The sequence below is a fragment of the Colossoma macropomum genome, unplaced genomic scaffold (genome assembly GCF_904425465.1).
Source record: "Colossoma macropomum unplaced genomic scaffold, Colossoma_macropomum, whole genome shotgun sequence".
Taxonomy (NCBI): domain Eukaryota; kingdom Metazoa; phylum Chordata; class Actinopteri; order Characiformes; family Serrasalmidae; genus Colossoma; species Colossoma macropomum.
In genome coordinates this window covers 2,900,454-2,924,496 of record NW_023495761.1, presented here as the reverse complement: position 1 = coordinate 2,924,496, position 24,043 = coordinate 2,900,454, and the positions used below count along the sequence as shown (strand labels likewise).

General features: G+C 38.8%; 1 protein-coding gene across 7 annotated transcripts in view; it reads right to left on the bottom strand.

The window, feature by feature from the left end:
• Positions 1 to 24,043, bottom strand: part of sh3pxd2aa (SH3 and PX domains 2Aa) — a 165,942-nt gene that overhangs the window by 57,388 nt on the left and 84,511 nt on the right. For 6 of the 7 annotated variants that reach the window (XM_036563356.1, XM_036563351.1, XM_036563357.1 and 3 more), the window contains exon 6: positions 11,729 to 11,754. In XM_036563356.1, the coding sequence (XP_036419249.1) occupies positions 11,729 to 11,754 (26 nt within the window). Of the gene's footprint in view, positions 1 to 138; positions 261 to 11,728; positions 11,755 to 24,043 lie in introns of those variants that run through there. The other variant, XM_036563358.1, reaches the window with a different exon arrangement.

Here is a 24,043-nt window from a genome sequence, read left to right as displayed (position 1 = left end):
CAACCACAAGTTCTGATCTTCAGACTCAGGCTTTTTCGGTTTGCCCACTGAGGTCCAGAACATACCAGGGTGAGCAGTGGAATTTTTTAAAAAGTGCACTCCAAGCTAAAAGCAAATTCGTAGTAAAACCACACTGACCCATTTAGGATCGCTCCTTTCAATGAAAACACACACACACACAGCCTTGCCCTTCTGTCCTCTATAACTAAAAGTACTCCCTCCTCAGCTCCTCTGTCTGTCCGGTACTCCTCCGTTTCTGCCTCACACTCATTTTTCTCCCCCCCCAACATCAACCCCCGCACTTGAGTAAACAGTATTAGCCAGTGCTACGTCACAATGAAACTTTATCCCAACTGCCACGTAAGCAGGCAGGGGTCCGTCTGACTGACCGCCATTCCCCGTAAAACCACACATACACACACACGCACACTCACTCACATACACTCACACACACACACACACACACACACACACATCTGGTTCTCACCTGGATAAAAAAAAGAAAAAGACAGAAATTAATGCAGCAAGAGGGAAGGAACCCTGTGAAGCAAACACCAACTCAAACCATTTTCTGTCAAGAAATGATGCTAGTCACTGACGACACAATATATTGTTTGTTAATCGTTGTAGCAATACTAGCCTTTGCGTCACTGATATCACAGAAAGCTGCAATACGGAAAAAACTTCTACACTCAAACAAAATGAAATCACTCTGTTGTTGGTTTTAATCAGTTTTGTCTCGCTGATATTACTTAATAAATGTGTGTTAGTCAGTGAAACTGTCAGTTCTGTTGTTTAAATGAAATTCACTGAGTTGTCAGATTTACGTAATAATTAATAATTTCTTTGATCAGTGTAATCTTGTTGACATCTTTCCCTTTGGCCCCTTGATATTATCTATTTGCATACTGTTTTGCTTCTTTAGCCTCTTCGCATTGTCTTTCCCCCTGTCCTACCTTACATTGTTTGTGCATCTTTCGTATACTCCACAATTAGCCGCCTAGCCCCTTTGTAGGTGGCTGTATAAGCAATTTATCACAAACCCTACTGCTGAGTGAGATTCTACATCAGCACAGTATTGCAGCTAACATAAGCCTTTTAACTTGTGTTGCTTTTTCTACTTTAATTAGTTGAACATATAATATATATAAATTCATATAATCATATTAAATTCAGTGTTGGAGCAGCATATACAAATGATCCGACCAGCTAATTATAATTTACTTAACTCACTTGTGTTTTGTGTGTAGTTTACTTGAATAAAGTGAGACATATTATTTAACTGAGCATCTTGAAAGCTACTTAACATTATTGAGCGGGATCACTTGACATAACATCTTTAAGTAAATCCAACATTTCATTTTTTTAAGTGTAAAGACTCTAACACACTGATTGTGACACAATTAAACAAATATGTTTTAAAATGAAACGTTGTTTTTTCCCAAATTATGATGCATTGTTCGCAAAGCGAAAAGGGCAAACAAACAAGCAGAATGTCTCCAAAGATATCCTTTGCTCCACAGGCAAACAATGACAATAGGTAGGTTTGATTTCATTCAGGAGCTGAAACTTTATGGCTGCTCTCTCATACAGCTTGGATGAGTGTAGTTCAGTTTCATCTGTTTTTCTAGACGCATGTGATATTTGTCAAAAAGTTCTACGTGCTTGGACACAGCCAATCGGTCAAGCCTGTTCACCTGCGAAAGTTCACAAAAAAATAATCCCAATTTGGCTTTTTGTCCATATCACAGCCCTGTTAGCCTCACAGGGAACTCTTCAAATGCAGAATCACATTTAGCCTAAAAGTGTCTCAGCATTACATTTTCTCTAGATCACATGCTCTCCTCATCACAGCAAATTAAATCAGTATTGCACTGCTGTCGTAACTTTAGAAGAAGGAAAAAAACCTTTTAATATACCCTAATTAGGGCTTACTTGAATCCACAATTGAATCTACAGATAAGATTCTAGTTTCTATTGGCCCATCTGTCATGAGATGTTTACACACCGTAAATCATACCTGCTGTTTTCAAATGATGTGAAACCAACAAAAACTATTCAAAACTGTTTTCAAAGGTACAAGGTGTTCTTATAACAGCAACAACAGGGGAACTGGTCCTGGAAGAGCTGATTAAAAGGCTTCAGGACAGTCAACTAAGACTCCCCTCCATCTATAGACGAAACACTTGGTCCTCCTGAAATGGACCTACTCTTATGGTTTTCCACAATTTATACCAAATGTCTACCACCATGCTTAAATATAGCAAATTGTGAGAGCAAGCAGGGCATTGCTATGGTGAACAATAGACAAAAAAAGGTTTTTGTTCTACATATAGGTAAACAGTTTGGAGAACAAGGCCACAAGGAGACAATAAAAGATTTGTGGCAGCAGTGGACACAGAGACAGCAAAGGCTTTTAGAGGGGTGTTAGGCAGTGTGTCATTACTTTACTCTGACACACATTCACCAAACGGCATTATTTTGTAGCTATGGAGCCAAACACACCACCACAAGTTGACAGCAGACTAAGCCAGAGTTAAACTCAGCAGAACTCCCATAGAGCAGCTCTAATAAGCCTGCCTTGTGTCTCATGAGCAATGTGTACTGGAAATTCATAACTATAAAGTACCACAATAGGCTATGTTGATAATGAAGACTTGTGGGTAAACGATGGTTGGGTTTTGCTGAAATAACGTCAATCCCACCCACAATGGCATGGCCTTATTGAAGTTAGCCAGCCAAAGACGCATTATCTTCACTTTATTGTGCACAGTCATCAAAAGCAATAGCAAAAGTATTTTATAATTTTATACAAATTATTGTAGCAGAGAAATTCTTACCTTTCAATCGATGCCACATGTTTATAAGCAGTAGAAAAGATTTTATGATTTGAATTTAATAAAGTTATCATTGTATGCAGTCTTATTTAGCAGACAGAATAAACATCCTTTATGTTTTTACCCTGTTTTTGTCATCGTTGACATTCAACTGATGGACAAAATACAAAGTGCAAACTTGCATGTGACGATACAGATTAGAAATCAAATGTAAAATCATGAATTATGCAATTATTAAATGAATAGGGGCGTAGCGTTTCACAAAATTCATAATTCAATTCAATATAATACAGCAAAAATAAAGAGTGGATGAAAATTTTCAGTTTACACGAGTATTCTGCAGTATAGAAACACAATATTTTAAACAAATTTGTGCTTAAATGTCCTCATCTAGTGCTCTAGCAACAAGCTAATATGTTAGCCCAAAGTTATCATGCTAAACACAAGCTAAAAAGAAGTCACAATACAGTAAGATTTAAGCAACAATGTCAGTTCTATATTTTTATACAGATTAAATTCATAATTTCCCTTTTAATAAAGACCTTATATCTTACATTCAGACAGCATCATAAAATAACTCTTGCTCCAAGTGGTCTACACTGAAAAAACTGTAAATGTGCCTCATATTTCTTCAGTTAATCATATCTAAAACTTGTAAACCAGTCAAATGAAGTTAATCTCTTTAGATACTTACGGCTGATTAATCTTCACTGAGCACATTGAAAAGCCGACTGCGGTCACATTCTTGACATTTTTACAGTGTAAAACATTTTACACAACCTGTATAACATGTACCATTCACCCTTCTGCTGTGATGAATAGCCTCATCTAGCTGCTCCAGAGATTTTAGTGAATGACCTACCATCACACTCCTCTCGACTCTCTTGATCCCTAATCAGCCTTATGAATTGCCAACCCATGCGTGACCTCTCAACGTGCCATGTGTTCCTATCTCTAAAAGGCTGTTTCTGTCCAACACTATCAGCAGTTCCCCAGATCTCTGACACATTTTTTAGTCACTGCGTATCTCACATATGTGTCTGTTTTAGGTCCTCAATATTGCTTAGGCCTTAAAAACCACCTCTTCTTATGTTTAGTTTAATTATGTCTTCCTTGTTCACTACAGAAGTTGAAAGATTCTGTGGAATCTAAACTTTCGATCAACATTACATTTGTGTTCATAAGCAGAGGAGATACTTTATTAACATTTGAATTTGATGAAAAGTTACTGTTGAACATAATCTTGTACTGCCTTTTTCTTTTTGTTTGTAGTTCACTGACATAGAAATAAATGGAAAAAGTCAGATGAGCGGGCTTGAACCTGTTAATACAGAATGTACATTGAATATTACTGTAATTCATTACATAACTTTATCATTAATTATCTAATTATGTTATTGCATGTAAATAGTATAGTAAAATGACTCTAGACTCTCTCTAAACTTTTTTTAACCCAATGTCCGATTCTGATTCCACCTGCTAGCTAGATCTTCATCACATGATGGCACCAAGCTGGGATGGTGAGAGCAATAGCTGGTGGTATACTTCAAACTATGAAAACCTAAGTGAAATCAAGTTACTGCCAAGCACTGTTGTAAGCATTCTTAAAAAAAAACTCCCTGTATGTCTCAGTAACGCAAGAAGCCCACTTTGTGCAGTGGACCAATCACAGTCAGGGCGAGGTTTTAGAACAAATGAAGCAGTCATTAGGAGTTCTGTTCAGCAAGCAACACGCATCAAACCAAGCAAACTCAAACCACCTTATTGTTTTGGTCTAAATGACACCGATTTGAAGTGAACCACTTTAATACATGCTTTTACCGAAACAGATAAAGCCAGTCGCTGCATCCTTTCATATTACTACTGATGTAATATCATTGGGCAGCTCAATGCTCAACACACTATGCTACTTACCAATAACCTTTCATCAATACGTCAGCTAACAGATGCCAATATTGGTTAGCATCCATAGAGAGTAAGGTTGATTATGCTCTCTTGAACTCCCAACCACGGATGGCTGGGGCATCACCAGCGATTAAATACGAGATCAATTTTCCTTAAAAAAAAACAAAAAAAACAATGCTTAGGTGGTTGTGCCACCCAGGACTTCTAGGAGTTAATTCCTTTTAATACCTAAATCTATTATTATAATTCTACCATCTGGTACAACCAAGAGCAGAATGTGTTCTCCTTTTCATTCGTCCTTCCACTCAGTGATTGTTCTTCATGCCAAAATCACTCACAGCTTGTTGATTAGTGACACAAATCTGGACCTGGATTCCTGGATATAGCTGCTTTATGATTACATCGATTGCAGAGCTCTGTGCTAATAACATTGACTTGATTTGACTTGATCTGATCCAGAACTCCCGTTTGTGAGGGCAACGCCATCTTTTCTGCCAGATGGAGCCTCTAAGTCCCTGTTAGTCCCATCCTGGGATCAACTGTGTCTGATTCCACCAGGACACCTTCCTCCTAAATCGGCATTACTGTCATTCCAAAGGCATGGAGCCAACTGTTGAGGGACTCAAGCCCAACAAACTGAAGCAAAGTGTCTCGAATCTCGAGGACAATCCATAAAGTGCGATTAGACTCAGACTGACAGACTGGAAAACCCACAGAATTTGAAGCAGAAGGCCTTTGTCCTAGAGAAGGAGATTTGGTTCCCATTTCGAGCTAATTTAGCTCAACAGATGGTCTTGAGAAGCTTGATTAGCTGGATGTGTTTGGAATGGGGTGAGGAGAGACACATTTCATGCACTTTTCTGAAGGCAGGGTCATCAAGTTCTGAGCAGAAAATACTCTCCAAATGACACAATCACGGCTGACCGACATCACTATCTCTTGGTAAGCAATACTTCATTCCAGTCCAAAGACAATGCTATGAAGTCCTGCCTTACAAATTTCTTGTCCACATTCCAGCACAGTTGGCCTTTGAGGACATGCATATTTTTCTGTCGATGCTTCTCGCAACTCAATACTCCGTGACATCAACCAGAATTTTTGGCAAACTTAGGGACATGGTAGACTTAGCTTTGTCCACGCCCAACGATTAAAACGGAGTTTGTTTTCGAAAATCAACCCGAGCTAAATGACACTTTCCAGCTGTTCGCTGGAGTTCCACCTGCCAGCCCCGCCAAGAGAGACAATTCAGACGCAAGGCAAACAGCCTGGAGCTGGAAATGACATGGGCTTGATGAATTTATCCACATGCTCGCTGACTGCCCGAGAAATAAGTAAAAATGAATCCGATGCAGGTAGATGAAAGGCCAAAATGGTCAAATGAGTATAAATGAACCCAAACAGCCCAAGGCTATAGTGAAAGCACTGACAATGCAAAATCTATATAAACATATGGATGAAACAATGTGAACTGTGGTGAAATGAAAAATCAAAAAGAAGGTACGCCAACCCTTATCAGGAGTTACAGTTTGTTACATTTACATTCTGCATAAATTCCATATTGACAGGTCAAGTTTGGACTTCTGCATTCTTTCTGCTTGCATAATTATGCAATTACATGTTTAATTACATAATTAGCTACATAATTCATTCATTTACACTCAATTTACATTCTGTACTGACAGAGTTGAGTCTCCACTTTTCCATCTGTTTCAATGTCTTGCATAATCTGGAATATATATATCAATATTCTATCGCCTGCATCTCATTTATCTACCTCAGTCTTACATATTACATATAAGGAAATGTATTGTAAATTGTAGTTCTACAATTACAGACTGTAGTCCATCTATTTCACTGCATACTTTATGTGTTGTTCTGGTATGAGTGGGTCAGACACAGCAGTGCTGCTGGAGTTTTTAAACACTGTGTCCACTCACTGTCCACTCTATTAGACACTCCTACCTTGTCAGTCCACCTTGTAGACGTAAAGTCAGAGATGATAGCTCATCTGCTGCTGCACAGTTTGTGTTGGTCAACCTCTAGTCCTTCATCAGTGGACATAGGACGCTGCCCACAGGACACTGTTGGCTGGATATTTTTGGTTGGTGGATTATTCTCAGTCCAGTAGTGACACTGAGGTGTTTAAAAACTCCAGCAGCACTGCTGTGTCTGATCCACTCAGACCAGCGCAACACACACTAACACACCACCACCATGTCAGTGTTACTGCAGTGCTGAGAATGATCCACCACCCAAAAAGTTCCTGCTCTGTGAGGGTCCATGGGGGTCCTGACCACTGAAGAACAGGGTAAAAGGGGGTTAACAAAGTATGCAGAGAAACAGATGGACTACAGTCTGTAATTGTAGAACTACAAAGTGCACCTATATAGTAAGTGGAGCTGATAAAATGGAAAATGAGCATAGAAACAAGAAGGTGGTCATAATGTCATGCCATATATATATATATATATATATATATATATATGCATACGCACCTAAGATTTTCAATCACCTTCACACCTGTGTAAATGTGATGTGACAATAAATGTGTCACATATTCGGCCAGCCAGCCTCAAAACTACGATTCCCAGAATCCTCCGCCTCATCACCTGACTCCAGGAAGATCATCAGCAGCCTATCACCGCTCTAGTTCTCCTGAATATTGATCATTTTCACCTGTATGTTTTCTCACATGACCTGCTTTAGATAGTATATTAGCCCGGGCTATAGTCAGGTTCAGTGCGAGGTATTGTTTTCCTAGTGAAACTACTGAGCGTTCTTTCTGGTTTTGATCTCCCCTGTTCTGACCTTGTGTTTTGACTTTGTTTCTCGGATTTTCGGATTTGCCCTTTTGATACTGTTGCCTGGTTAGCTGGATATATGGTTTTGACTTTTGCCTGTGTTTTGGACTTAGATCTGCCTAGCCCTATTGTGTTTTGATCGCCTTCTGTGTATTTTTGCTGTGCCTGTGTACTGACAACAATATCTCAAAGTAAAGCTTCTTCACTGTTTTACATCCGCGAGCGTCTGCTCACTGGTCCAGATTACAAAATGTGATTTGATTTGATTTGATTTTGATTTCTCAAGAAATTCTTAAATCATGGCAAAAATGTAAAAGATGTTTTATCTGTCTGCAAACCAAGACTAAGTACAACAAAATCTTTTTTTCTATCAAATCATGATAAAATCTCTCCTCTTCTACTTACAAACACAAATGTGATATCGATAGACACTTAGCATGCTTTTGTTATCATTGGCCATAGGGCCTTAATAAATACAGTGATGTACGATAGGGAACTAATAATAATAGAACAGCTAATAAATGACTGCATATTTCTTGATGTCCAAAAATTATGAGGAAGGAAACACCAAGTGAAATTATTCAGAATAACACTTAAAGCGATTATCTTGTCCCAGCAGACCCCTAATGTTTGCAATTTTCTGATATCGTGAAAGAAAACAAAGCTACATGCCCACAGTCATCAAATTGATGAACAATGGCAAGCTAACTACAGAAAACATCACCATAATTAGACATAACTGAGTCAAATCAAATCTTTCCAATGAGTAAATGCTTTGCTGCAAGTAAAATCAGGATGTGGTCTTCTGCTGAGACCACGGCCTGAGCATCCAGCAGGAAATACATCAGCTATCCTTCAACCTACATATCCTGATTGGTGTGTTCCATAAGGAATACATATGAGCCCTGCGTCCTGTGTGGATGTGTTTTCTTTTTTGTTTTTTGTTTTTTCTGAGTGGACAACTGTGCATCTGGTCAGCTTTGAAATTGATTTGGCCCAAGACATCCACATCTACAGTCTGGATGAGGAAAGATGCAAACCCTGAAGCTTCATCTGTCTGGTCAGTGTCATTTCACACAGAAGAGAGCAAGCATGAGTCAGAATGATTTCTCTCTAGCCCTCTCTGCATTTAGATAACTCCACAAACATCAATCAGGCAATTCCAAGAACAACACAGAAGTAAGCACACAAACCTTCACACGGCCCTTCTCCACTTTCTATTCCAGCTCAGCACGACATGCCTTTTAGAGTAACATGCCTAAAACTGATACAAAATGCTCTGAATCATCTGAGTCATATCATCCTATCACAGTCCCAACCACGAGTCTGGAACAGTCAGCTGGACTGAGTTCTGACTGACTCAGATCCTCCCACCGGTCTGGGGATATGCACTTAAAACCCCACCCTTTAGTCCTGGACATAAAGAGGGAAGCATTGATCAGCTACAGATCAGAATTAGCTGATTTCTAATGTAAATATGCGATTGGAGCTCGGTTGATGATGCTTCCATCTGGTTGGTGAACGAGAGCCAATTTGCAAAATATATGAGCCAAATTTTGCCACGTGACAAAAGGACATCAGTCTGATCATCAGTGTGGCAGTATTTAAAAAAAAAATGTCTGCTGCAGCTGAAAATAAATGCTATTTTAATGTCCGAAATGTAATGAGTCTCATGGAGCACAGAAAAAACAAAAAATGAATACAATTTAACCTGATTCAACACTTAAGAGCAGGACAGTCAGGGTGCTGATGAGGAGCTAACAACAAGCTAACCAAAATGTGAAATACAAGGGGTCCTGGGGGGTCCGGGACCCCCTAAATAACCTCTTGGACCCTGTAAATGTCTCAAAATCAAAATTCTGGGGACTTATTATGACATTATGTTGTCTGTTGGGGAAAAATAGACACTCAAATACAAATTCAGGGAAAGTTTGCTGTTCGGCTGCTTTACCTACAATCGCCGAGCTTCTGTCTTTGGTATTCTTAACTAACCAGAGATAAAGCACTGATCTGCCTCAGGGTGGCACTGTAGCAAACTGGTTCAACCAGTTGGTCCTTCATAGCCTAGAAACTATAACTATGCTCAGGATACCCAGTCTGAAAAACTTTACAATATGCTGTAGCATATTTGTAAATCTGAAAACTTGCCCAATTTCCCACGAGTTTGGTGGAAAGAGTGAATTGTTACTTAAACTTGTTATTTCTCAAACCATAGGGAACAGAGGTGATGCGTAAGATCTCAATGCATGTGTCGAACTGGAAAAGAGGATTTCCAAAAGAAGAATTGTTAAACCAAACATTTTGTTGCCAGTAAAGCTATCATTAGCGCCACAGCCGCTATGATGAGTGAGTTAGCAGCCTGCCAATGCTAGAGTGGCCAGCCTACATGGGACACCACGACCCCACAAATGCCAGGTGGTATTTTACACACTGAAGCTAACAAAGAGAGATGGAGAAACCTTCATCAGCATTAAGTCAACCAGGTGCTGGTGATATTAGAGAGATTTAAAAAGTACAGCAGCGACAGCATTAAATCATAAGAACTCATAAACAAAGTAAAGGAATTAAAACTATTTAATATACTCATCTCTGTTAATAACATAATTTCCCAATGTGTTTGTTGCAAAGAACTGAAATGTGTACATTTTTATGTTATTTGTGTCACAAACTACCTATTTAAGCAAGTAAACATATTAATAGGAGTAAACCTCACACTTTTATCAAACAGAAAAGGATCTTAGTGATCTGAATTGTGTTCTGTACATGCACTTACTCACTCAGGATTTGTCAGTAAATAAATATAGTAAGAGAAAACACTGTAGCACACAGAAACACAAAAAGCTCCAATTCCACATAGTGACACATTTTAAAATGGCCAACATAGCGACTCCAAACTTATTTTAACAGATTTTAATGAGTTAAAGGAGACAAAACCAAAATCTCTGAACGTATAATTGGCAAGACGTTAGGTCTGACCAGGTTTAATCAGCAAGTTTCCTGTTGCCAAGCAGTTTTTTGGTTTGTGCATTTTACCTATGGCACCCAGGACAGTTAACTGCAATGTAATGTCTTTAGCTGGGTGCTTCAGAATCAGCAGCATTGCTTTTCAGTGGAAGTCACTATGGGCCACAATGCAAAGAAATAAGTGCCCATCTGACGAAAATGACTTTCAATCAATCAAAAAATGACAATGTAATTTGTTTGTTTACTTGCTATCGTTATGTCTCAAATAAGCTGATGCTCGCAAGACATGGCACCCCACCCACTAGCGTCTAACATCCCCTTAAACCAGCAGTCCCCAATCCTCTTCCTGGAGCTCTACCTTCCTGCAGATTTTAGTTCAAACCTGCATCTAGCATGCTGCCCCTCCCTTACCTGACAAAAACACATCTGATCCAGGCAATCAACACTTCTGAATAATTATTAGCTGGAGCATGTGTGGCAGATTGTGGTTGGAACTAAACTCTGCAGAAGGTAGATCTCCAGGACCAAAGTTGGTGACCACTGCCCTAAATGCTTATGTTAGTCTTAGATTACTTGAGATTAAGCCATATCAGTTATTATTATGAATGATAATAAATTACAAGTTTATGTTAGTCATGAATGTACAATTGTGTGGGCTTCTATATGAGAGACCTAATAAAGATTTTAGGGGGCCTGGTTGATGCGTCATGGGCCCCAGTGCAATTGCCCACCCAACCCACTACCCCTAGTAGTTATTCTACTGTTCAGACTGTGTTTAAATATTACATCAATATAGGTCAAAACAAATAAACAGTAACTTTCTTTTAGTGAATCCACATGTCAGGTTTGTAAGACATTTTTAAGCACAGAGTAACAATACTTAGAGCTACCATGAGCTCATTAGCTATATTAATTACACTTAAATATCATCAAATACTGTAATACTGTGATATATATGGAAAACATTGTGATATTATCTTTGTCAATCCGACCCAGCACTTGGTTCACCCCTAACTTGAACATTTCAGCCCTTATCCATTTCCACCTCACAGAACTGCAAGTCATCCAGACATCTATCGAAAGCAAAAAGACGTGCACAGGAGATGCTGAGTAAGGCTGCTGGTTGATGTTAATGCACAAAGCTACATGCTAACTCCCGGTCAGTGCAACAGGTTTAACAGAGACAGTAAGGAAGGTGTAGATGCCTCCAGTGGCTCTTACCTGATTTGCGTTTGGAGCCATAGTCCCTGAAAAAGAGGCAACAGCAGAGAGACATGATTAGAATACCGGCCAAATATCTCAACGTCCTGCAGGCAGACGGCACGGTCAGCACACACTTACACACACACACACACACACACACACACACACACACACACACACAGTGAGAGAGAGCAGAATGTGTCACTGCGCAGACAGACAGTGTGTATGTGATTGAGTGTGAGGGTGTGTGATGGAGCTGCAGAGGAAAGGGCAGCAAATCATGTGACCCAAACAGAGCCACTCTGGTCTCTCTACCAGTCAGCCCCCCCATTCCTTCTCTTTTTTCCTCAGTCCTTTGCTCCAGAGAATACAGGAAGGACCCTCTAAACCCCTGCTTAATGGATTATAATTGGATTTAGCTATTCAGCTGCTAAGCTAGAAGCAGTCGTGTGTGTGTGTGTGCATGTGGGGGTGTGTGTGTGTGTGTGTTCAGTCTGTCTGAATGAAAAGTGTGGTCAGAAAAAGGAAAGAGGTGCAAAAGGACAGAAAAGGAGAGAAAGAAGGACAGAGAGAACAGAGTGAGAGAACTATTTATAGAAAATTACGCCAATGCGGTTTACACACACACACACACACACAATCATCTTTGTGTGTGTGTGTGTGGACGTCAATATGGTCTACACTAGCAGAATTTTCTTTTATTCACATTTATTTTTGTACATTTTTTTGTTTTTTATTTTTACATCTGTTTTATAACATAAGTGTCTATATATAAATATAGATACTTACGTTCTATAGGTACTTTACTGAATTTTTATAATATGATATCTCAAGTTACAACATTTTAAAGTCTTTCAGCTCTGAAAAGCCAAAAGTGGAGGTGTGCTACAATCAAGCTTTAAACAACTAATAAATCATGATGTTTCATGATGTTTCATGAACTACAGAAGGAACACAATGAAAACGCTGTAAAACCTTGATTTTAGCAAAATATGAATTTATTATTAACATTTTTTTTCTCAGTGGGTTTCAGCACACCGTCACACGTGTATGTGTGTGTGTGTGTGTGTGTGTGTGTGTATACTTTCAGACAAGGGCATTTCATTTACTTTATTTCACATGTGACCATCTTGGCATTGATTGCTGATCCAGTCAACAACACTGACACAGGGCCGTCCAGACAAAAAGAAGCTCTGGATTATGTAGGTCCTCACATGTGTTTGCTAATAGTTTAATACAGCATTAGGGTACTAATCCTCTAGTTATTAGGAGTAATTTGGAGATTTAGGCAGTATGTTTGATCAAATGCAGGGGGTGTAACGTTAACAAGTCAGACTGCTCAATCACACACACAAACACACACATGTGGGAACGTATCACAACCTGTTACTGGTAACAAAATAATACAAATCCAATCAAAAAAGGAAACACTTTGATTCCTATAATGTTTTTAAGACAAAGCTGTGAAGAAAAGTAAAAAATCTTAAATGAATCTCTTAAATTAAGTCTTAATTAATTACACCAAATAGTCAATGCATGTTTGATCTTAAGTTTGCTTCTTTAGCTTTAGAAATGGAGCTAAGAAGCTAATGTTGCTACCAAGTAATGGAAGCATTTGGCTACCAGTTAGCACTGTGCAAACTGCATGCCTAAATCATCAAAAATTCATCTCAGATCGTCTCGTTGTTAAATAATCTCAAATAGACTTGCCTGCGTTGTTTCTAACAATGTATCACACTGTAATATATTTTGACGTCCACATATTCATGCTACAAAGTGGGAAAAACATGGACACCTCTATGAAAGCCGGTACTGTTAGCAACAAGTGAAATGAGTGCTTTCACGGTCATGACGTATTTACCTGCTCAAATGTGATGTACTTTGGATCATTTTTACAAAAACAGTGTGCCATACAGTGTTGTTAGCTACATTCGCCTATAGCTCAAAACTAAATTTAGCAAATTTTAGCAAAACCTAAGGAAAAAAACTGAACATTTGAACACTTGTGAAGACTTGTGAGGCCCTAATGTCACAAGTATTGCACTACAAGTACATGCACACACACACAGTATATCATGTACATTCATCTTTATAATTATCACCTCGCTCTTCCACTTAAACATATGACAACCCTTTCATCCCTGTACTCATCTCCTCTTGCCCTCTCTCTGTCTCTCCTCTCATCTCTTAATATCTTTATCCCTCTCTATCCATCCATCCTGCTATCAATCTCTCCCTTTGTGTCTCCCAGTGGCCAATGAAAGCCCTCTTTCTGCCCATCAACCCTGAGGTCACCCAGAACGTCCTGGAACCACAGTGATCCAGAATGGCCTCCTTTGTCAAGCTAACAGGAACAAGACAAAAACAAAAGCACCCCTTAAATACTAAGGCACAGTTAAAAAGTTAAAAATCAGATTCAACTCAAATGTAGTCGATTATCCAAGACGTGTTTAGTGTTCTTAGTCTATTTTTAATATGAGGCGTTTTTGCAGTCATGTTAACGTCCCATTTGAAATAGCTGGGCACAGTACATTCTGATGCCTGTGCAATGCTAAATTTCATTATTCAACCCCCAAATTACCCCAAAATTACCAAGCAATCAGAAACTCAGTCTTCAGCCATATTTCAGACAGAGTTCACCAAAATGCAGAGATAAAAAAAAGTTTTCTAAAATATCCAAGTACGTGGACAGGGCCACGGGTAACGATTGGTGATGGCTGAGGGGTCCACAGGGCAATGGTACATTACACACAATCTCACAAGCATACTACAGGCTAATGTAGCTAACAAGTAATGTAAGTTTATAGCCCACCAATTAGCATTGTGCAAACATGTCTACACCATTATGTGCTTGGCTCAAACTGTATCAGATTGTTAATTAATTTCAAATAGACTTGCTTGTGAGGCTTCTGATGCTGTTCTATAAAAATGGAAGTAAGTAGGCTACATAGCTACAAACAGTAGAAGCCTGTGCGTTTTGTCATTTGTCCACTAAAGAAGTGAACTTCAGACACTAAACATGTCTTTCCTGATTGACTACCTTTGGGGTGAGAGGAAAACTGGGTAAACAGACAGTCACATATAAACTGCTGTAGAGGCCACATAACAGCAAACTAACACTGTAGACCAATAAAGGACACCCTATTCACAGATATATGATCTACATATTCAAACGATGGGGAAATCCCCAGTGAGCCATTCCCGTTTAAAGGCTCTTTTTCAGGCCAAACAGCATGTCAATACGCTCCATTGTGGACGGACACTAACTGCTATTGACTATTTCAAGCCGCTAATGACTTATTGAACAAAATAAGTGGTTAGCAGTTATAGCCTGAGACTATTTGGAGGCATTCTGTGTGAGGAAAGTGACGGCCGATGACCCGCTGTGCTACAAGAAATTATTTCATGGCATGACTTGGGTGCCTCTAAAACATAGAAAGAAAAGACTACAGTTCCCAGTGTTACAGCTCCCATGGACAATGTTAAATGAAGGACACGTAAGCAGCGAAATGTAGTTTGATTTATGTTTCTATTCATACAGAGATTCTGACCATCAAGTGGCAATATATCATAGTAGATCTAGCTAAAAACTACACTTTTAAAGAGATAGCATGGGGTTCTTTAGTAAAGAGAATGGTTCTATATGGAACAGCACCAAAAAGGGTCTTCTACTGTTATGATGAACCCTTTTGGCTATATAGAACCATTTTCAAAAAGCTTCTATATAGAACCATATGCAACACATTCTCTATCAATCCAAAGAATGTTTTCACCATGCAAAGAACCATTTAAGCATGAAATGGTTCCATATAGAACTCATTGTTCTAAACAAAACCACCGCCTTTACTAAAGAACATGAAGAACCTTCTTAAGTGCAGAAGATATCAGTGTTGTAAGAAAACCTTTCTTTCTGTCTGCAATAATTTTTAACAGGAAAGAAAATGGGGTCAGATTCATAAAATGCAGCACCAATATTGTAATTATAATAATTTGAAATTGGCTAAAATTATTATTATTATTATTATTATTATTATTGTTGTTGTTGTTGTTGTGTAAAAAATCTTTCATGCTAAAATTTTCCGACAATTAAAGTTGAATTTTAAGATGTTATTCAAGTTTTATAGATGTAATTTTTTATAGTAAAAACCTTTTCTGATAAAGAAACTTTGTTTCTTGATTAACAGGTAAAAGTAAATCTTTACAAAATAATTTTACTACTTTTTGTCAGCACACACAGGTGACAATACAGCACTGTTAGAAGACCCTGGTACACTAATCACCACCACATTGACTTTTTCAATAGGTCTTATTTACCATACGGCACATTTTGTGTGAAATAGCGCTGTTACCATCATGTTTTTGAAACTGGCCCATTATGTTCTTATTTAAATGGTTCATATCATACAACACTGAAGTTTGTTCACTTTTTGAAATTCTTACAGTCCATATATGGAAACTAAGTTGCAAAAACAACTAATTTTAAATCAGTTGCTTTTGTGATTTATATATTTCTACCTAATGAGCATAGCAGTTTACTCCCACCCATTCACACTGAATTTATAATTTATAAGGAGTGTTTCACTTTAAAGACACAATACAGGGCAGCCAATCATAACAGAGATCATTTATCACAGATAAGTCTTAAAGGGACAGTAATAAAACCAGCCTGTTGAACTATAAGGGATAAAGAGGTTGATTCAGGATGGAAAATGGAATCATGACTGTTTATGGAAAATAAAAACACACAAATGTTATAAATGAACCTCAGTGGAAAAACCTACAAGGAAAATGTAGGCTATTGGCTTTTTCAAATGTTTGAATATGCATAGATGCAAGTCATTTTGGACCATTTCTACTGGCCAATGTGTTATCAAATAGAACAGCATAACAGTTCAACAGCATAACAGTTTTCAAATGGGGTCAAACATGAACAACTAAAACAAATGGAGTTACAAAGTTTGATATGACAGCAATGATATCGATACTTGCTAAACTGTCATATAACTCCATATTATTTCCATTGATTTTATTATGACTTTTTATCTCATTTTGGACAGGCTAACATCATAAACATGCTTTAAAATAAATGGGGAAATGTAGATTCTGTAATAGCGGGCAGGCATGTTGAAAACTGTTTAACTGGAACAACTTCCCCTGGAGACTTCTAAAGCAGGCTCCAGTGCAGTTAAAACACAAACCTTTCCCAGCACACAATCTATTCAGCAAAGGAATTATCTAGAGCATTTAAAGCTAACATTTGCAAATCTATTTTATAACACAAGTTTCCTGTGAAGTCTTCAGGTTTTTAAATGCTGTGAACTGCTCTGTTAAAATGTTTTGCAATAATCTGCATTCTCAGGGCCTTGCGACTGTGTGAACTCAATGCTAGATTGCATTAGAACAACAATCACTAAGACCCTGAGGCGGAATCCTTTGTGAGAGCTTAAAAATATTACCGGGAACGCATTTGTTTCAGTGGAAGGAGCTGCTTATGCTCTGTTCCTGTGTGTTTATCACAGTGAGTGAGTAAAATGAAGCAGTGAAGGTTTTAGTAGCAGTTGCTGGAAAGTCACTCCATCAGCAGTCGTTAAAGTGTGTTTACAAGAGCTTCAATGCGGCTCCAGAAAGGTAAACAAAGAGTAAACAAAACAACAAATCAGCATAACACATGAGGTGGCTGGGGAGAAAGCTCTAGGAAGAATGCATCCTTTAGGGATGTACGAGAGTGAAGGGAGAAAGAGAGAGAATATTATTTTATATTATTATAATATCAGCTTATATTATAAACCACAGTTATAATTTACAGTTTCTCACTCCCTTAACCTACATGTAGTCTAGTATGCCAAGACATGTGGTGTCTGATCGTTAGTTTTTTACTGGAACTAAAGAGCTAATGTAGCTAACAAGTAGAATCTTATACAATTAGCATCATGCAAGCTGCATGACTTCCGGTAGTTTCTGTAAAAATGATCTGGTCTTTTACCAGTTCAGTATTTCATCCACGTTGTCTTGGCTGATTAGCTGTAAAAGACATTTTTCACTGAACTATCACTTTTAACAAGGTACCAGAGAGAGAGAGAGAGGGAGAGAGAGAGAGAGAGAGCGAGCATCTGTAAGACATCAGATAAGAGAAAGAAAGCGAGAATGGCCTCAGGAGAAGAGAAAGAACAGGAGAAAAAGAACAATGGGGCAGGGACACTATATAAAAGAAAGAGAAATATAAGGAGAAAGAGAGAGAGAGAGAGAGAGAGAGAGAGAGAGAATATTGGAGAAAGAGGATGAAAGGGAAAAGTGAGAGAGGTGGAGAGAAAGAGAGGGAGAGAAGGAAAGGGAAAGTGAGAGAGAGGTAAGCAAGAAAGAGAGGAGGGAGAGGGAGCGATTGTAGAGAAGGAAAAAGAGAATGAAAGGGAAAAGACAGAGTGGTAGTGGGAGAGCAAGAGAAAGACAATGAAAGGGAAAGAGAGAGGTGAAGAGAAAGAGATGAGCAGAGAGGGAAAAGGAGAAAGAATGAAAAGGAAAAGTGAGAGGTGGAGAGAGAGAGATGGGCAGAGAGGGGAAAGGAGAGAGAATGAACGGAAAGGTGAGAGAGGTCGAAAGAAAGAGGAGAAAAGAGAGAGCGCTAGACAGAGAGCAAGAGAGAGAAGAGAGAGAGAAAGAGACAGAAAGAGTGAGGAAGAGAGAGATGGGAAGAGAGCGGAAGAGAGATGAGGAGAGTGACAGGGAGAAAGTAAGAGAGGTAGAGAGAAAAAGAGGGTGAAATGTAATGACGAGGAGAGAGACAGAGAGAGAGAGAGAGAGAGAGAGAGAGAAATATCCAGATGTTGTTAAACAGTGGAGGCGACGTGTATCTGCCGCCTGGTCCGGCTCTGCTGGAGTAACAACACGTGCATATAAACACACTGACAAAGATGGAAAAACAATCGCGTAGATACCAAGAAGTACCACGTAATATTTCATAACATGGTGAAAAAACACGGTCCTGGCTCTGATCAGAGCTTTCCTGTTATTGATGTGGTTCGCTACGTCAGAACGCTGGCCAGCTACAACCGTGTCGCAACAGTGTAGCAGCGCATGCTTCATATTATTAGTGTAGGTGGGCTTACTATGCACGGTATGACAACAGAGGAACAGAGGACAGGCCTAAGAGCTTAAAGTGTGCAAACAGAGAAGGAAGAGAGACCTACAGAGAGACAGCGAGAGAGGGAGAGAGAGAGAGATTTGCAGGTTGTGAGTGTTCTCAGATCATTAACTCTATCTGGCAGACTAGTGAGCAGTGAGGGGTGGGCTGGTGAAGGAACATTGTTTTTAAGCTGCACTGTGTTAAAGGGGGAAAAAAAGTTAAAACATAGCGTCTTTGTGTTTTTGCCAGTCATCCAATAAAGCCCTATGTTACCACTTGCATAAGGAAAGGGGAAAAAAGAAAGAAGTTTCCAAAACTAGAGTTTAAAAAAGTGATTAAAAGATACAGAGAAAATGGAACCAACAACTATGCAAGACCTGACAGACCACCAAACCTGTCACCATCAGATAAACAGCACTTAAAGCTTTCATCTTTGAGAGAGAGGAGAAAATCAAGCTCCACTCTTACTTCAGATCTGAAAAAAGCCACAGGTGTTTCTCAACGCTATGAGTCTGAAAGGATGCATAGCTGTCAAAAGAACCATAGCTGTTCTGTTCTGTGTTCTCATAACAATAAAATGAACACCCCAGAGTCTAGACCTCAACATCTGACTGTGTTTGGAGTTATTTGGATCGTGACAGGCAGAAAATGCAACTAACTTCTAAGACTGAACTTTGGTTTGGAAAAAATATCCTTTAACTCTATAACCAATTAGACATTTTCAGTGAGTGTGTTTACATGCACTTAATGCAGAAAATCAGATTTTGTCATTAATCCAATCAACACCTTTACACGCACTTGAGTAATCAGATAATGAAAAAAACTCTGGGTCTACATGAGTCAGGCAGTGATTAGATTTCTGCTTTGCACCCGGCCAATAAAGTCACAAAAGAAGACGTGACGTAAACAAAATGTAAAACTCAAACTTCACGCTAAACCTAGAGTTAGTTTAACTGATTATATGAACATACATCATCTAGAAGATGAAGAATATTTAAATCCATCATGTCATCAAGCATGTAGTTTGTTTCAGCATAGCTCCAAAAGTGTTTTGCTGCCATTTTGCAGCAACGCTGCTTGCTTATTTCCAGTACCGTGGTCTGTTATGCACATGCGCAGACTGAGAGATCTGATAGAAATCAGAGTAAGGGTACACTGAGAAATCTGATTACAGAGCTACAATACAGCTCTCTTTATCGGATTTCTTAATCAGATTTGTAGACCTTACTCCAATCTAAGAAATCAGAGTATGCTGTTTACATGCCCATTTGAATAATCAGATAACTGCAGAAATCCAATTATGATCAGATTATTAAGTGCATGTAAATGCACTCTTTGTCAATAGTTATGTGTAAAACCAGGAATTTATATGTAAAACTGCCATGGATCCAAAGAAGAGAAAAATAGCCACAGGTGCTGCCTCTTCCTTATTTGACAGTCTTTTTTTTTGGACAGTGTCAATATGCATTTATAGGAGGTTCCCTCTCCCTTCGTCTTTTTATAGCCACTGAAATGCCACCATGAACGTTTAGTAGATCACAACAGCCACTTTTCAATGGTAAAGTGGAGTGTGCAAGGTGCAAAACGTTAGTAAATCCCATAGTCTCAAAAGAAGATCCAAGCCTAAAGGCTCAAAAGAAGATTAAACTGGATGGGCTGAATGACAGTGTAGTGACAGCTTTGTGGATAACTACCTCGCACACGAAAAGTCAAATGTTCAGTTTCCTGTCCAAGACAGAATGTCACTGATACACCAATCAGAGTTCTTGGGCTAGACTCACAGTTGACTATCAGCACAATTGACATTACAAAAACATCCTCATGTTGATTGCAATTACATATTTCCACTAAAGAAGGCTCCAAATTCCCAAACTTACATATTGCTTTCATATTAAGCTGATATCTTGCCTTACCGCTCGTGCCTTAGGTTGGAACAAGATGCAGCAAATGTTGCCAGCTGTATGTTCGGCCTGCTCTACTGCTGTTTCTCTTTATTACAGTTTCTAGAAGCTTAGGGCAGATGCTGCAAATATTCTTATTGAATGTATTTTTAATTTTATTGAAGCTGACTCTGAGGTCACGCTGAGAGCACAGCCTATCTTGCTTGGGCAGAAAGGTCAGGAAGATCTCAACCTCTGTCACTCAGGCATATTCCTCAATGAGTCTTTTTAGGCCCAATCCCATTTCGTCCCTTGCCCCTACCACTTAGTCCTCCCCTCCGTTTTCGTCTAGGGGTAGGGTGACCCGATTTTTGTTGAGATAGCGGGGTAGGGTGAAGAATTAGGGCTACATGGCCCTTTTCAGCGGCTGCGCAAGCGACCAAAGAAACCCACAAATTTGAGTATTTTCTTTGTTAAAAAGTATGATAACCATTGTATTATCTTAGTTTAATGAAGCTTCAATGTGTTATAGTCCTTTTCTTCATAACACGTATAAAAAATTACTAGTAGTACGCTGATGTCTCAGTAGCTAGCTAGCTAAATTTTCTGAGGGTTGTCCCATTTTATAAGGGAAGATTTCAGCCACTTCCCCTTGTAACCTCCAAGGGACAAGGTGACACTCGATAACAAGGGGTAAGGGTAAAAATAAGACATGGGACTGGGCCCCAGAGTATATCAATAGATTTTCAGGGCTTTTTAGTCTGTGGGAGACAATAACATAACAATAACCTAGACATTAACTATCCTGTCTACTTTCACTTTACTGCTTTAACTAATAAACTACGACATACAGTAGGCCTTTATTCTGTACAACTCTACTCCACCTCACTGAGGCCTACCTTAATCTATTCAAAGCTTCTACTCTGATTCTTCTAATGCACAACCTAAACACTGACATAGCTTTGTACCACATGTTAGAAATGATTTCCATATGGAGATTTTTTCATAAGACTCACTCTGCTTAGATGAGCGTGCAGCCTCAATCACAGACTACTGTGTGTATCTCCTATAAACTAAAGCTGAATCTGACTTCAAGGACACATCCTTTTCCAAATGAATCACCTCTCTTGCAGCAATAGTTTAGTAAAAAATCAGATTTACACAATGTTCCTCTCACTCCAAATGTAGTCGATCAGGTTTAGCACAGCAGCTACAAAGCTAAAGTAGCTAACAAGTTAAAAAAGCCTTAAATGTGTGTATGTTTATATAAACCTATAAAACTAATGGCCACTTAACTATTCTTTTAACCAGGCTTGGGGTTAACACACCACCCACCCCTTTAACAGGCTAAAGCAGATCACTCACAGTTCCCAGCCCCTCCACCCTCCTGCTTTTTTTTAATTAGCCAAAAGCTTTTAAGCTAACAGGGTCAAGCTGAATTGACCTCCTCATGGGAATGTATTCCCCCACTGCAATTCCAATTAATCTTCTGAAGCGATGGCAGTGTTCCTTTACACAGAAGCGTGTAGGAAAAAGAGCCAAGGATGTCTAGACAAAGTCGATAGTATTGGAGGGTTTGAGGGATGGAGAGGAATTTGGTGACACCCCTTAGGAAGTGATTTATGTCTATGAGAAATGGCTTAATCATTAGTTACAAGTAGTGATGAAACTAAATTTCTACGCCAAAAAATGGAAGCGCAAATAAACACATGCAGCTGTTCATGGCTGAAACATAACTGAAGAACTAAGTGAAAAGCTGCTCTTACCGGAATCTAAAACATGACGTCTTCACTGTTTTAAGACTTTCTAGTAGGTCTTTAATCTTTAAAAAAAATTAAAACAAGTATATTTTTCAGTCATTTTTTGGGGGGGGAGGGGCGGTTCACTCTTTATAGACATAAATAGACAGTAAAAAATAATTTTTGGCTATTTACAACCAAATATTTTTGGTTGAAGATTGATCTGATTGGTGTCAATGTAAAACGCTGATACACCACAATTAACATCTTTGGTGAAAACCTGAAACTAAAATCCAAGTTCAGAGATTTACTTTTTTTACTAATTAAGTTTCATTCATTTTATTTGCCATTATTTATTGCCTGTGAATGAATCCTATTGGGAAAACCTACAAGGTAATGAAATAAAGTCTTTCTTTTTATGGGACATTACTTTGCCTGCAAGACTGAGGAGCAAGGTTTGACGCACGGTTGTAGGTCTGGTTAATCTTTAAAAAATGACAACTGGAATGGAATTTGACATTTCATTCTTTTGGCAAAAACACAAAAAGTGCTCTTTAAAGTCTACAGTTATTCTTGCGATATCCATTTGATTTTTAGCACATCAGTATTCAATGCTTCAATCATGAAATTAGAGATTTGGAGACCTCTCTGGTGGAACTGTGTAATTGCATGCCACATAAGGAAGAACATTTTGTAGCACCAGTTGTGCTTCAGGCTCTTTGAAAGAGTTGACTGAGTATTCAAAGAAAACAACTGGTGAAGAAACTTGCAGCAGCACACCATATTTTATTGTGTTACTTTTCTCTTGTCTCAATAATGCTACTTCTTTTTAATTTTTAATTTTAACATTTTTTTTACATAGATCCATTTTAACAACCATTACACAATCAAAAGTTTAGAATCCACAGAGTTCATCAGAGTTTCCTTGCTTGTTGCAGCAAGTGAGACATAATTAATGTAACATATTGCCAAGCTTTTGTTATTTGCAGGCAATTACAGCTGATTACAAGCCAACTCTATTTCTAACTTCATGAGCTAGGTTTAGGTTCCAGCTTTTAAGGGCTTCAACCAAGCTAGAATCTTTCTTTCTTTTCCCACATGATAAATAGCAGCAATATCTGAGACAGAAAATGAAAAAAAGATTTAGGAAAAGATTCCCAAGACATCTGGGGAAACACACTGAGCCTGTCTGTGAATTCTGGATATGCAGAGTGCAGGAAAAAGTAAGGCAAGTCATTTAGAGTAGTAGAGGGAGCAAGAGAGTGAGAGAGAGAGAGATTTGAGATCCAGACAGTAGATACATTAATCTCTGGGAAAACCCCCTTAGGACAGCTAAAGGACTAGACCCCAATACACAGAAGGCCGCTGTCCGCTGTAATTCCGGTCAATCTGGACAGCTGCCACTTCCTGCTGCTTTCAAACCAGCAAACCAGTGACTTGCATTAATAGCAAACCTTATTAGAGATATTTCCACACTGATCTCAGCACAGCTGCAACAAATATGACACAGAGAGTAGAACAACCTCTACCACTAGATCACCTCTGGACAGAGCCGTGCCTGTTTAAAAAGCTAAAAGTGACCTCTACTGGTTCA